General features: G+C 41.9%; 1 protein-coding gene across 1 annotated transcript in view; it reads left to right on the top strand.

The window, feature by feature from the left end:
• LMBR1L (limb development membrane protein 1 like) overlaps positions 1-13303 on the top strand; it is a 98823-nt gene extending 85520 nt beyond the window's left edge. Inside the window, exons 15-17 of the mRNA XM_075336934.1 lie at positions 1587-1653; positions 7050-7211; positions 9045-13303. Of these exons, the coding sequence (XP_075193049.1) occupies positions 1587-1653; positions 7050-7211; positions 9045-9100 (285 nt within the window). The 3' untranslated portion in view covers positions 9101-13303. The remainder of the gene's footprint in view (positions 1-1586; positions 1654-7049; positions 7212-9044) is intronic.
• The last annotated feature ends 506 nt before the right edge of the window (positions 13304-13809 follow it).

Genomic DNA, 13809 nt, shown 5'->3' with positions numbered 1-13809 from the left:
TTTAATCTGTGGAAAATCCACGGATTTTCTGGACTTTCCAGATAAATCCACAGGTTTCAGCAAGTACAGACACTCCCCATGTTATCCTATGGGACATGGGGAGTGCTGTGTCCATGCTGCGGATATGGACGGCTGTGAAACATGCTGTGGATGTGCCGCAGCCACATGTAATTGCATGTCAATTATTTATGCGGAATTACCTGCAGAAATCCCGGCCCTCCACTATGGAGATAGAGGCCGGGACTTCCGCAGGTAAGCCGCATGAATGTCCGCAGGTTAACCGCAGCTATTTCACTGAACTACCGCAGCTAAAAATAGCTGCAGATTCCGGAGAGCAACTTCGGGAAATCTGCGGACGTATCTGCGGATATATCTGCAGATACAAAGTCCCGTGGGCACATAGCCTAGCAGGACCTGTGGTGCGGTCATACCCATGTGACCTGGTATCCAGCTTTGGTGGCTGAGGCCCCGCCCTTTCTGGTCACATGAGTATGCCCTCACACAGGTCCTGCTAGACAAAATGAGTCGTTTGTATAATACTTATGCTAATTCTAACAGGGGGAGGGGATAACTATGAATATATGATCTGCTCCAGTGCAACTGTCTCACAAGAAGCTGCTCATTTTACAAACTTCCCTTTCTTGGATTTCAAAACCTATACATCCGAGCTGACCACTACAGGTATGTATAGAATCAGCCTGATAGTGCCAGTATAGCACCGGCTTTAGCTTATATACGAAAATCCTGGTGATAATTATCCCTTTCTTTAAAGGGAATCAATCTGGCTGGGTAGTGGGGATGTTCTAAAGAGTCCGTGTTATGGATGTATAACTCCTCTGCCAGTTTTTATAGTAATCATTTTCTTTACATAAGTACGATTATCACCTATAGGTGTCTGTAGTTGATAATACTAATATATATTGGCGCCTTAGGGGGAAAGGCCGGGTTATGTTCTTCATTTAGGCTCCGATTCATAAAAGTTTTTATGCCAGAAAAATAGTGAAACATTTTTTTGAAAAGTCGCAAAATGTTTGCACAATGTTGTGAATATTGCCATTTTTACATTTGCGCCAAGATTTGATAGCGAGTGGGACGGGGGCTTGTTGGGACATGGCAGTTCCTATTTGTTAAATTTGTGACAGGTGGTTGTGTTCCCTGTGCCCCACGTCACACCCAGCCTAATTCATTAAGAGGCGTGTGCCCACTCTGCACCTCATCAAGACTGCAATGAACTACACTGGTCTTGATGAATCTGGCTCGCAGTGACATTATATCATCAACAAAAAAGTGTATTCGGTTTTTTGCAAGTACTGAAAAAATATTGCTTCTGGATTTTTCTAGTACTTAAAGGTGTTCAGAAATACCATTTTCCGAGTTTACAGAGGAGAGTCCTCTTTCCCCCTCAGTTTCTCTTACATAAGATGATCTTATTGCTTTATTAATTAATGCTTCCTATTGCCAGCTGTGGCTCTACAGGGTCATTTAACATTAGTGTCCTTGTTACCTCCAGTATAAATGGTAATATTAGATATAAAAAAGCAAAGTCCATTATTTACATCACAAGTAACCTTTGCTTTCTCTCCTAGATCATTGGAAACTGTGTGTCCTTGCTTGTTCTCAGCTCTGCCCTCCCAGTCTTCTCAAGAACATTGGGTAAGGCTTACAATTATAAATGGATTTTATCTAAAGTATCGTACCTACTTATAGGACATAGTTTACTAGCTTCTAATTTTAAGAATTTAAAGGGAACCTGTCACCACTTTTGCGGCCTCTAAGCTGCGGCCACCACCACCGGGCTCTTATATACAACATTCTAACATGCTGTATATAAGAGCCCAGGCCGGGGGTATAAAATAAAAAACACTTTATAATACTTACCTAACGGTCGTGCTGTGGGCCTTATGGGCGTCTCCGATGCCGACGCCGCCTCTTTCGGCCATCTTCGTCCTCTTTCTGAAGTTTGGGTGCATGACGCGGCTACGTCATACACACTCGCCGGTCCTGTGCAGGCGCACTACAATACCTTGATCTGCCCTGCTCAGGACCTGAATGCCGGCGAGTGTGTATGACGTCAGACCCGTCATGCACCGCAACTAGAAAAGGAGAACAAAGATGGCTGAAAGAGGTGGCGCCGCCACCGGACAACGGAGACGCCCATAAGGCCCACCACACGACCGTTGGGTAAGTATTATAAGTGTTTTTTATGTTATACCCCTGGCCTGGGCTCTTATATACAGCATGTTAGAATGCTGTATATAAGAGACCAGTGGTGGTGGCTGCAGCTTAGAGGCCGCAAAGGTGGTGACAGGTTCCCTTTAAGATAACTTTTGCTGTAAAAGGCTTTTATAGAGTTAATACACTATCCCCTATAAATAGGATGGGGGATAACTTTCTAATCTTAATAACTCCCACTGATGCAGAGAACTGGACTCTGAAGACCCCCTTGAATGAAGTGGGGGTCGAGCATGTGCACCTGCGCTCCACTCGTGCCCTATGGAACTGGTGGAAATGGTTGAGCCCTGGACTTTGAAATAAAGGGAGTCTCATAGACAATGATTGAAGCCGAAATGTGCATATTTGACCTCTGCTTCATTCTCAGGATTAGTGGAGGTCTTGGGGTGTGACTGCTATCAATAAGTTATCTAAAGGGCATGACTTATTAACTTGATACAACCCTTTTAATTACCCCCTTCAGTTTCCACACAGGAATTTTTAACATTTAGGAATCATATGAGGGGCTGATTGCTAAAAACCCTCGAAAGACCATTGTTTTTTGTCTTGTTTCTTGATGGAAACGGATTGTCCTGCAATGGAATCCAGATCTACCAGTATAGCACAATGAGCACAATGGCCGCAGGAGATAAATTCCAGCACATTATCAGATTGGATGTAATTGTTTTGTGATAAGAGAGAGGCCATAATTGTATGGTTACTCTGTGTTAAAGGTAATGCCAGTGTCCTGGTTCTCCTAATCGAAGGGGCCCGGGCTACTGGATCCCAAGCAGTCTAACCTTTTTGACATTACTTTTAGTAGATCATTTTAGTGAAACTATTTGGTGTAATTCACTCTGAATTGTTTAGATCTTTATGTAAAGCAGTACTCCAACAATTTTTATCTTTCAGCGCTGGAGTGGCGCTGCCTCTTGTATTTTACTTACCTGCTACCATCTTCATTCTTTATCAGCGACACTCCGGTCCCACGGCGACATCTTGTGGCTGTAACTTCTGACTGGCCGGAAATCAGAAGTTATGTCACAAGTGATCAATGTAGCTCTGAGAGCCAGAGTGAGGCCAGAACAAGGCTCTCATAGAGTTACATTGATTTGAGACCTTCACCACACTCCATGAAAAACTGGAGCTGCCGGCAGGTCACAAATCACCAGAGACCGACCGGGGGGGGGTGACACTGGAGAAAAAGAAGACTGTGGCAGGGGAGTATAATACGGGGGGGCAGGGGACTTCTATTTAAAACACCACTCAAGCGGGGAAATAAAAACAGGAAAATGTTGGAGAGCTGCTTTAGGTTAGATTCTTATCACAATTTAAATGTTTGTTATATACTATGGATACAAAAATCTACACACCTCTCTTCTGTTAAAATGGCACATTTTTGTCATGTAAAAAAGAAAAAAAATCATACCAAGAAAAAGAATTTCTGAATTTTTTTTTTCAACCCTTAATGACACACAGAATCTGTACAAATCCATTGAAAAATAAACTGAAATATTTTTGAGTGGAAAAAGTAACATTAAGAAATAAAATAATGTGGTTGCATAATATGCACACCCTTAGGCCTCCTTCACACGTCCGTGTCTCCAGTACGCGTTTGGTCCGTTTACTCACGTACCGGAGACATGGGCACACGTAGACCCATTAAAATCAATGGGTCTGAGCACACATCCGTGTTTAGCCATGGACAATGTGTACGTGTGGACCATACTTGTGCCTGTGTGCTCCACACGTAGAAATGTCCTTTTTTTTTTTTTTTCTCCGGCATCACGGGTGTCACACGGACCACACACAGACCGCACAGATGTGATCCGTGTGACACGCACCGGAGAAAACACACGTGTCTGTGAAATAGAATTTCTATACTCCCCTTCTCCAGCACTGCTGTCTCTGCCGTTGCTGTCACTTGCTTCCGATCCCCGCTCATAATGCTCATTGCATATTGACTCCACTGTGGGCCGGAAGCAGCAGCAGCGGGGAGTCTGCAGGACTGGAGACAGCAGATCAGAACCTCGGACAGCAACGCCAGGGACAGGTGAGCAGAAAGTTCCCGTTCTCTGTGTGTTATCACGGAGAACACACATGTGCCATAAACACGGCACACGGAGGACAATACGCACCTTTGACACGTCCGTGAAAAAACGTGCTTGATTTTAACGGAAGTGTGAAAGAGGCCTTAAACTACTTTGTTGAAAACCCTTTGAATATCTGACAGCATTCAGTCTTTTTGAGTAGGAGTCTTAGCAGCCTGGTACAAGTAGAATTGGCAATTTTTGCCCACTCTTCTTGCAGTAGCGCTCCAAATCTGTCGGATTTCTCCTGTATTCAGCGCCCTCTTGAGGTCACCACACCGATTTTTCAATTGGATTCAGGTCTGGGCTCTAGATGGTCCATTCCAAAACTTTGGTCTTGTGGCGAAGCCATTGTTTTGTTGATTTGAAGGTATGCTTTGGGTTGTTTTCATGCTTTAAGGTGAAATTCATCTTTAGCTTTTCAGCACAGGCCTTAAGGTTTTGCGTCAAAATCGTCTAATTTGAACTATTTAGTCAAACTGGAGGGAATACTAAAGTTTCAGTTGCAGCTGCCAAAAAAACAGCCACAAAGCATAATGCTGCCTCCACCATGCTTCACTGTGGATATGGTGTTTGGTGATTCACAGAGTTGGCTTTGCGCAAAAATGCCTTTTGCTATTATGGACAAAAAAAAAAATCAACTTTAAAATTATCAGACCATAACATGCTTTCACACATGCTTTTTGATAGACTTGATGTATGTTTTGTCAAAATATATCCAGCCTTGGATGCCTTTCTTTGTAATAAAAGGCTTTCATCTTGCCACCATCCCCCATAGACCAGACATATTAAGAATAAAGGAGCTTGTTACATGCAGTTCACAACCATTACTTGACAGAAATTCCTGCAGCTCCTTTAATGTTGCTATAGGTTTTTTTTTTGCCTCCCGGACCATTGTCTTTTCATCAATATTTGAGGGACATCCAGTTCTAAGTAAGATCACTGCTGTGTCAAATTTAGGCCCCTTGATAACTGCCTTCACAGTGTTCCATGGTATCTAGTGCCCTAGAAATTCTTTTTTGTATCCTTCTCCTAACTTTGAAAATTGAGATCCCTTGGCTGTGTTGTAAGCTGTTTACGGTCATGGCTTTTGCTATAAAATACAACAAAGTAAAATCTAGTAGAACAGCTAAATTTTATATGGGGGTTAATCAGGATCACTGTAAAATGATGGCAGCTGTGTACTGACTACTATTTAACATGAGTATAAATGTGATTTGTCTAATTCTGAATAAAATAACATCCCCAATTAGAAGAGGGTGCTCAAACTTATTTTAGTTTTATTTCCCCGCTCAGTGTAATCGCAGTTTGTTTGTTAATATATTTGTGCAGATTTGGGGAGACTTTGAAAGTGGAAAAAGTTCTGAAATTATTCTTCTTGGTATAATTTTTGTACATTACACAAACCTGGCATTTTAACTGGGTTGTGTAGACTTTTTGTATCCAGTGTATAAGGTAGCGGTCATATTTCGGTAACACTGCTCTATGTTGCAGCCATATATTTTTTTGACAAGATAGGATCGGATCCTGTCCAGATAAGCAAGGAATCCATTCCCTACCAAACCCTTGTGGAAAGCTGCAGCTGAATTCCATCTGTTTGATTGTGGCGTATCATTGCATATGTTATTGAGCGACCTGGGATGTACAGTACAGACCAAAAGTTTGGACACACCTTCTCATTCAAAGAGTTTTCTTTATTTTCAGGACTCTGAAAATCGTAGATTCACATTGAAGGCATCAAAACTATGAATTAAAACATGTGGAATGAAATACTTAGTGTGAAACAACTGAAAATATGTCTTTATATTCTAGGTTCTTCAAAGTAGTCACCTTTTGCTTTGATTACTGCTTTGCACACTTTTGGCATTCTCTTGATCAGCTTCAAGAGGTAGTCACCGAAAATGGTTTTCTAACAGTCTTGAAGGAGTTCCCAGAGATGCTTAGCACTTGTTGGCCCTTTTGCCTTCACTCTGCGGTCCAGCTCACCCTAAGCCATCTCGATTGGGTTCAGGTCTGGTGACTGTGGAGACAAGGTCACCTGGCATAGCATCCCATCACTCTCCTTCTTAGTCAAATAGCCCTTACACAGCCTGGAGGTGTGTTTGGGGTCATTGTCCTGTTGGAAAAATAAATGATGGTCCAACTAAATGCAAACCGGATGGAATAGCATGCCGCTGCAAGATGCTGTGGTAGCCATGCTGGTTCAGTATGCCTTGAATTTTGAATAAATCCCCAACAGTGTCACCAGCAACTCCTCCTCCATGCTTCACGGTGGGAACCAGGCATGTAGAGTCCATCCGTTCACCTTTTCTACAAAGACACGGTGGTTGGATTCAAAGAGCTCAAATTTGGACTCATCAGACCAAAGCACAGATTTCCACCGGTCTAATGTCCATTCCTTGTGTTCTTTAGCCCAAACAAGTCTCTTCTGCTTGTTGCCTGTCCTTAGCAGTGGTTTACTAGCAGCTATTTTACCATGAAGGCCTGCTGCACAAAGTCTCCTCTTAACAGTTGTTCTAGAGATGAGAAGGTGTGTCCAAGCTCTGTACTGTACATCTAGGCAAAATCACTGGTGAAAAAGTGCTCCTGAAATAAATCCACAAACTGACAACTAGCTGCAGAGAAGAGATCCTAGAGAGGATGCTTAATATTAAATACTAAGAGAAAATATAGTGTTATGATCAAAATGTAACCTACTATCATTAATATTATTTTATATGTCCATGACTTATTTTTTGTAACATTTAGGTATCACTAGATTTGACCTTCTGGGCGACTTTGGACGTTCCAACTGGCTGGGAAATTTTTATCTGATCTTCCTGTACAATATTTTGTTTGCCGGTCTCACCACACTTTGCCTGGTAAAGAAGTTTACCTGGGCCATGCAAGCTGAGCTTATCCGTGCGTTCGGTAAGAGCAATGTCTGAACAAGAACTGGATTTGAAATCTGTCCATTTCATAGCCATTAGAAATACAGTACAGCAGAGTAATCATTAGGATTGCCGTGGCCATGGCATACATGAGAAAATCACTCAATTTAGTTTTTTCATGCCTGTACCTTCAACAGTGATTCCCATCATCATAGTTTGGTATTACACAAGCAATTTAGCGCTTACTAATATTTTCACTTGTTCTTGCGACATTAAAACTTTTTCTTTTTTTTCTTTTTTATAGCTTGTTGCCTTGAAGACAAAGTGCTGCAGCTAGTGCACACAACATGCGCAGTGCTTACATGAGCGCTATTACTGCCTAACCCCCGCTAGCTTCAGCGCAATGATTACAAGTTGGACAACGGTGGTCTGTCTCCTAGGCAACAAGATGTAAACAAAATCACTGTCTAGCTTAAGAATGTTTCCATATTTTAATAAGCAGTAAATTGCACAATTGCTTATTTTTACAATAACTGACCTACATTATCCATTTATGAAAATGCAAATAACTTTTTAATGAATATTGCTGCTTATTAACGTTCACTTTCTGCAAGGATATCAGGCATTTATTAAGTGATATGATAATTGTATATCTCTCGAGTTAACCTTCAAGTTGAAGGGCAACTATGTATTTTTTATTTTATGCTACATATTCTAATAGTCTGTCAGCTAGGTGTGTACAACATGCAATACAGTGTCTTATTCCTTATTCTTAGCCTTTTTTTCTGCAGGTAATAGTAAGAGATTATATGATAGGTTTACCTTCAGTGAATGTTGCAGAAATTATGTAACTTGTTTTTTTTTTTTTTTTGACTAAACGCAGTTTGTGCATTTGTTGCCCCCCTGCCTGGTCGGCATGTTGCCCCCCTGCCTGGTCGGCTTGTTGCCCCCCTGCCTGGTCGGCTTGTTGCCCCCCTGCCTGGTCGGCTTGTTGCCCCCCTGCCTGGTCGGCTTGTTGCCCCCCTGCCTGGTCGGCTTGTTGCCCCCCTGCCTGGTCGGCTTGTTGCCCCCCTGCCTGGTCGGCTTGTTGCCCCCCTGCCTGGTCGGCTTGTTGCCCCCCTGCCTGGTCGGCATGTTGCCCCCCTGCCTGGTCGGCATGGTGCTCCTGAAATACTTGACTGCTCTAATATATGTATGAAACCACTTGTTTCAATCATAAACTACAACTTTATTATAAGGTCTAGCAGCAATTAAATAAAAACTACAGGGAAGCTCACAAATCACAATAAAATTAAATTTGCTACTTTAGCATGATCAGCCCTCCATCTAATATGTATGTCACCCCTCTGCTGCATTATCAGCGTAAAGAAGCATATGCCCCATTATATGTTCTCTTGGGAGAAAATTTTCCTTTAGGGACAAGTGGTTTAGTTTCACTAGAACCTGCGTTTTATGCTTTGAAATCCCTGAAGTTTGTATGCATGAGTCCAGTGGGCGGGTTTATTTAGTGATTGACAGGCTTCCCTGTATGACCGTGCCTATAGAGATGGCTGTCAGTCACTGAGGACCGCCCACTGGACTCCTATAAAACACCAGAGATTTTAATGACTAAAATACAAGATGTACTGAATCTTTTCCAACAAAGCATGGATCTGCTCATCTTCTCTCTACCGTGCGGTTCTCGGATCGGGCTGCATGTACAACGTTTCAGGTTGCCTACACTTTTTCACAAGTGAGATCAGACAGATGTAAAGGCATTATTCTATGCAAATCTTTAGGAAAAATACATGACCTATTTCTATATAAATATGGAATATAGCTCTGTAATTTATATAAGCTGTTGTCTGATTCCCCTATTTGTTCTCCCTTTTAGGACTAGACAGATTATCTCTGCCTGTGAACAGAATTCGAAGTCAAGGAAAGGCCTGATTTACCTCCAAGGAGTTGTCTTTCAGTGTGACGAGCTCCTGGTATCCAGGTCCTCGCATCCATGGATGGTCAGACGATCCGCTCAGATGGGGATTCTAGCTTTGATGGACGGCGTCTCATGAATGGACGTCACAGGACAGGAATGAATTTAGCAGGAGGACGAAGTTGTGAGCAGTTTGTTGCCAGCTCCTGATCAGGATGAAGAACTTTATGTTCCACAGTAATCTGAGCCAGTTCTTGCAGGGGCGAAGTCTCCCCTATACATTGCTTGAATATGATTTCTGCTGCTAAAGAGTAGGAAAGGAGTAGAGATAGACTTTGTGTTGGTTTTCCTTTATTTTTATTAGAGATCTAATTTTCTTATTAGGGTATGTTCACTGATGGGATAAAAGCAACCCCAGCATTACTCCATGGACCATCCCTTGTTTGTTTGTAGCAAGAGACTTGGAGGGTTTATTCTGCAAGAGAAATAATTTCCGGAACGTTCCGCACAGTAACAATATCATCTCAGAGGGAGGAAGCTGCCGGAAGTCTCCTTCGCTCTCCTTGTGCTTGTTTACATGGACTCCACTCCTGCCCGTAAGGGTGTTCTTGTGGCCATCTCATCAGATGTTGGTGCCGCTCACTAATAAGAGTTCACCAGCTTTTTATAAAGCCCATAAACAGAGAAACTCTTGTCCCTCATATGACGAGGGATCCGCTCCTTTATGTCTTCTGTATTTTTTCTACTCCGTTCATTGAGATTTTTATGTGTTTATACCTGGGTCTCATCTGTTCCTGAATGTGTGTAATATGCCAGGGAGCTCGTCTCTTATGTCTGTAGCCGTGTTACTGTGAATATTTCCCATGTTGCGTCCTTCTCTATTTATTTAGTTCCACAATCTCTCTTAGGATGTTCTAGACTTGCAGTATTTTCAGTCAATGCTCCATGTTTGTTAAGGAGGAACTTATTAAATACTAGATGCACAGTAACTATCATAAAAATGATGTAAAATCGCTGCCTTCCACCTCTTACCCTCATTTAGACACTTAAAGGGGCAGTCCAGTGTTTGAAGAAAAGCACGTCAAATCATGACTGCGATCGCACACTATCACAATTTCAGTGTGTGTCACGTGCGAGTGGGTTCATGACACTGCATGGTTGCAGACACAGGCTAACTACTCATCTGGCTTCTCACAATAGAAAAGAATTGAGTGAGGCACAAATGAGGTGATCATATGACTGCCGACTCACACCGGCGTACAGGGGAATCCACATTGTCACGATACGTCGGCCTGCAGACTTTTCTTCTTATATCGGCCATCCCCTTTAAGTAGATCCTACTTCTGGAGGTCACGGTGTCCACTTTCTATTGCTGTACACAGGTTTTAATCGGTTGCAGTATATCAGTGACTAGTTCACACTTTTATATCTGTACCAGTGACTATATCAATTGATAGCAGGGTGGGAGATGCCACAACATGGACACAGTGGGTTCTAGTAAATCAATTATTTTCATTTTATTGTATTCGTTTAGTCTGTCTTTTCAGGTCAGATTTCTAAGTTTACGATCTATGAATGTTTACTGGAAAAACAACAAAACTTAAATATATAAGTTGCCTTAAAACATAAGTGTTAGGAAAATAAGAAATCTATAAACTAAAAGCCATTAGGAGATGAGACTTCTACCATATGTAGAGAATGTTACAAGGCAACTTTTTATTATCAAACAATATAGTATTTTTTTGTTGTTCTTGTATTTACCCTTTAGCAAGCAGAACATATGGGAGGTGAAAAGTAACTTAACTAATCTCCGGAATGTTTTTTTTTGTTTTGTTTTTTTTTTATCATACCATTATACATGTCACCACAAGGTGGCAGCAAACCGGATGAATTTAATATTTTACTTTTTTTAATGTTTCTTTCAAGCCACTGAGTTGCTTTGCTCCGATGTGGTTTACTCCCATTCGATACTTTTTCTATTATGGGTCTTCTACTACTGGAAAACTTCTGCTTAATAATTTCAGGACACCAATTACAAAAAACAAACAAAAAAAACAATCAATACTCGCCTCCCACAATGGCATCGTTGCAGCGATGACGCTGTGGTAATGTTGTCACGTGTCCGTTGTAGCCAGTCAATGGCCGCTATTTGGCTTCAACTCCTTAATATTCCATCAGGGCAGATGACCGTGCTGATGAAACGGTAAAGGCTGCAACTAAACAGCGGCTGCAGCGGACACATGACACAACAGTATCACATCACCCGCCGAAATAATGGCGCCGACATTGCTGGAACGACACTGCTGTGGCAGTTAAGTATCAATTATATTTATTTTAATTGGGGACCTTAATTGATTAAGCAGAGGGGTCGTCCTGCACCCATTTAATAATGGCAGTAAGTAGACAGTATATTGCTTACAGACCCCTAGTGGAGGTTTTAGCTAACTGCAACCTATTGTGTAAACTGAAAAATTAAAGAGTACTTTTTATTGAAGGCCTGTCTATACATTTATAGATACACCATGAATAAAAAAAGTGGGCGCCAACCCCTTTATCAGGTGGCATCACTACTCTGATTAATCCAAGTAAGTGCACAAAGTTACTACAAGCTCCACTTGTATTAGCGGCTGTGGATGAAATGTTATCCCTTTCCAAAAGCATCCTCTGCATATTCTAGTTTGGGTGAACACTTCCAAACCACCAGCATCCCATAGTGATATATTACTGCCCATGTACGGTCAGTCCTATCGCCTACCACTCTGCCCATTCTCACTGGCGTCCTCCTGTCCCCATAATGGTTTGCTGCCACCAGTGGTATGTGTATTCCTCACTTCTGCCTGCCATACTGTGCAGGGCTGTGTTATTCATCTGTCTTTCTGTGATTGGAAATATGATTGATTGACGAATCTGTGACCTAATCAATTATTTTTTTAATCTCTTAGTTATACAGAATTGTGTTTATTTTGAATAGAAAGAAAATATCTAAAATCAGAAAGGATGAAGGTGAGATTAGTATTGCCTTTCTCGGAACGATCTTCCATGATAGACGTCGGTTAGGTCTGGATGATATAAGATAGTGAAGGTGAATGTATAATTCCTGTACAGAGAAATGTGAAGAATGATTGCATGTAAATTGCTGTATAAGAAATGAACTCTCTGCTGACTTTAGATATATCTAGATCCTTTAGGCTATGTGCCCACGGGCGCTCGTACCTGCGGATGTATCCGCAGGTACGAGCGCATGTTTCGGTATAGCTGCGGTAAACCTGCGGACTTTCATGCAAATTATCTGCGGACGTCCCGGCCTCTCTCCATAGCGGAGAGCCGGGATTTCTGCAGGTTATTCCACAGGAATAATTGACATGCAGTTACGTGCGGCTGCGGGACATCCACACCATGTTCCGCAGCCGCACTTTTCCGCAGTGTGGACACAGACACTCCCCATGTCCCATAGGATAACATGGGGAGTGTCTGTACATGCTGAAACCTGCGAATTTATCTGGAAAATGCAGAAAAATCCGCAGGTTTTCCTCGGCAAAATCCGCAGAAACAAGCTCCCGTGGGCACATAGCCTTAGTGCACAACATTCTGATAAACTAAAAAAAAAAAGAAGGTATCTGTGTGTGCCTATAGGATATTTATATAGGTGAATCTGGATATATCCAAAGCATTGTCTGCAGACTATTATCCAGCCTTTGGGATCTAGCCTTTTTTGGCTGCAGTGTATTTCTTGCATGGTACCAAACCTTTTAACTGGATTTCCATTAGTACTTCCTTCTGCTGTGCACCCATGCTATGCAATTGGGGTTTCCTAAAACAAGTCACAAATTAAAATCCAAACCTTAATATTGCAGTCACATCAGTATTTCCTATCCTTGTTTCAGGATGTCCTAATCCTACCCAATGCTTGTAGTGGTGGGTGCACGGCCAGAAGCAAAGTCACGGAGGATTTCCTTTTTATGATGCAATAAATTCCATTAAATACAACTGAACTGCAAAACCTATTAAGACAGATGCAATAGTTATACAGACTATTGAAATAATAACTGTGAAAATAATGCTGGGATTTGTAGTCACCAGGAGCTAAACATGCTGCACAGGAGATGCCTAAGAAAGAATACTACAAATAGTATGGGTGTGCATTCATTGATGTATATTTTTGTTTTGGTAAAAGCATAAAACACTATTTTCAACCAATTAAAATCTCCTCCTGTTTTGTACATGGCGGTGTTGCTCATTTTTATGTCTGTGAAGTATCAAAAAATGTTACAGATGTGAAAAAAACAAAAAAAATCCTGGAAAGTAAGATTGCTGTAAGAAAAATGGTACAAAATGAAAACTGATGAACGAATGAGAAATGTAAATCCAATCAATATTTGGTGTGATCACTAGAGATGGGCGAGTACTAAAATGCTCGGGCGCTCCGTACTCAAGTGGAGCCGGTCAGACCTCTGAAAGGGCTGAACTCAAGTAATGAGTATAATGGAAGTCACTGATTGGGCAGTTCAGGTCTCCGCCCACATACAGCCAGCTATAAACAGAGCATTTCAGGAGGGAGGCGGGATTTTTTTTTTTTAAAGGGAACCTGTCACCACTTTTTTGCTGTATGTAAGAACCCAGGCCGGGGGTATAACATAAAAAACACTTTATAATACTTACCTAACGGTCGCTGCGGTGGGCCTTTATAGGTGTCTCATTGTCCGGTGCCGGTGACGCCTCTTTCGAC

Source organism: Anomaloglossus baeobatrachus, chromosome 2 (genome assembly GCF_048569485.1).
Source record: "Anomaloglossus baeobatrachus isolate aAnoBae1 chromosome 2, aAnoBae1.hap1, whole genome shotgun sequence".
Taxonomy (NCBI): Eukaryota; Metazoa; Chordata; class Amphibia; order Anura; family Aromobatidae; genus Anomaloglossus; species Anomaloglossus baeobatrachus.
Note: the sequence above shows the minus strand (reverse complement) of the source record. Positions and strands in the feature narration are given on the sequence as shown.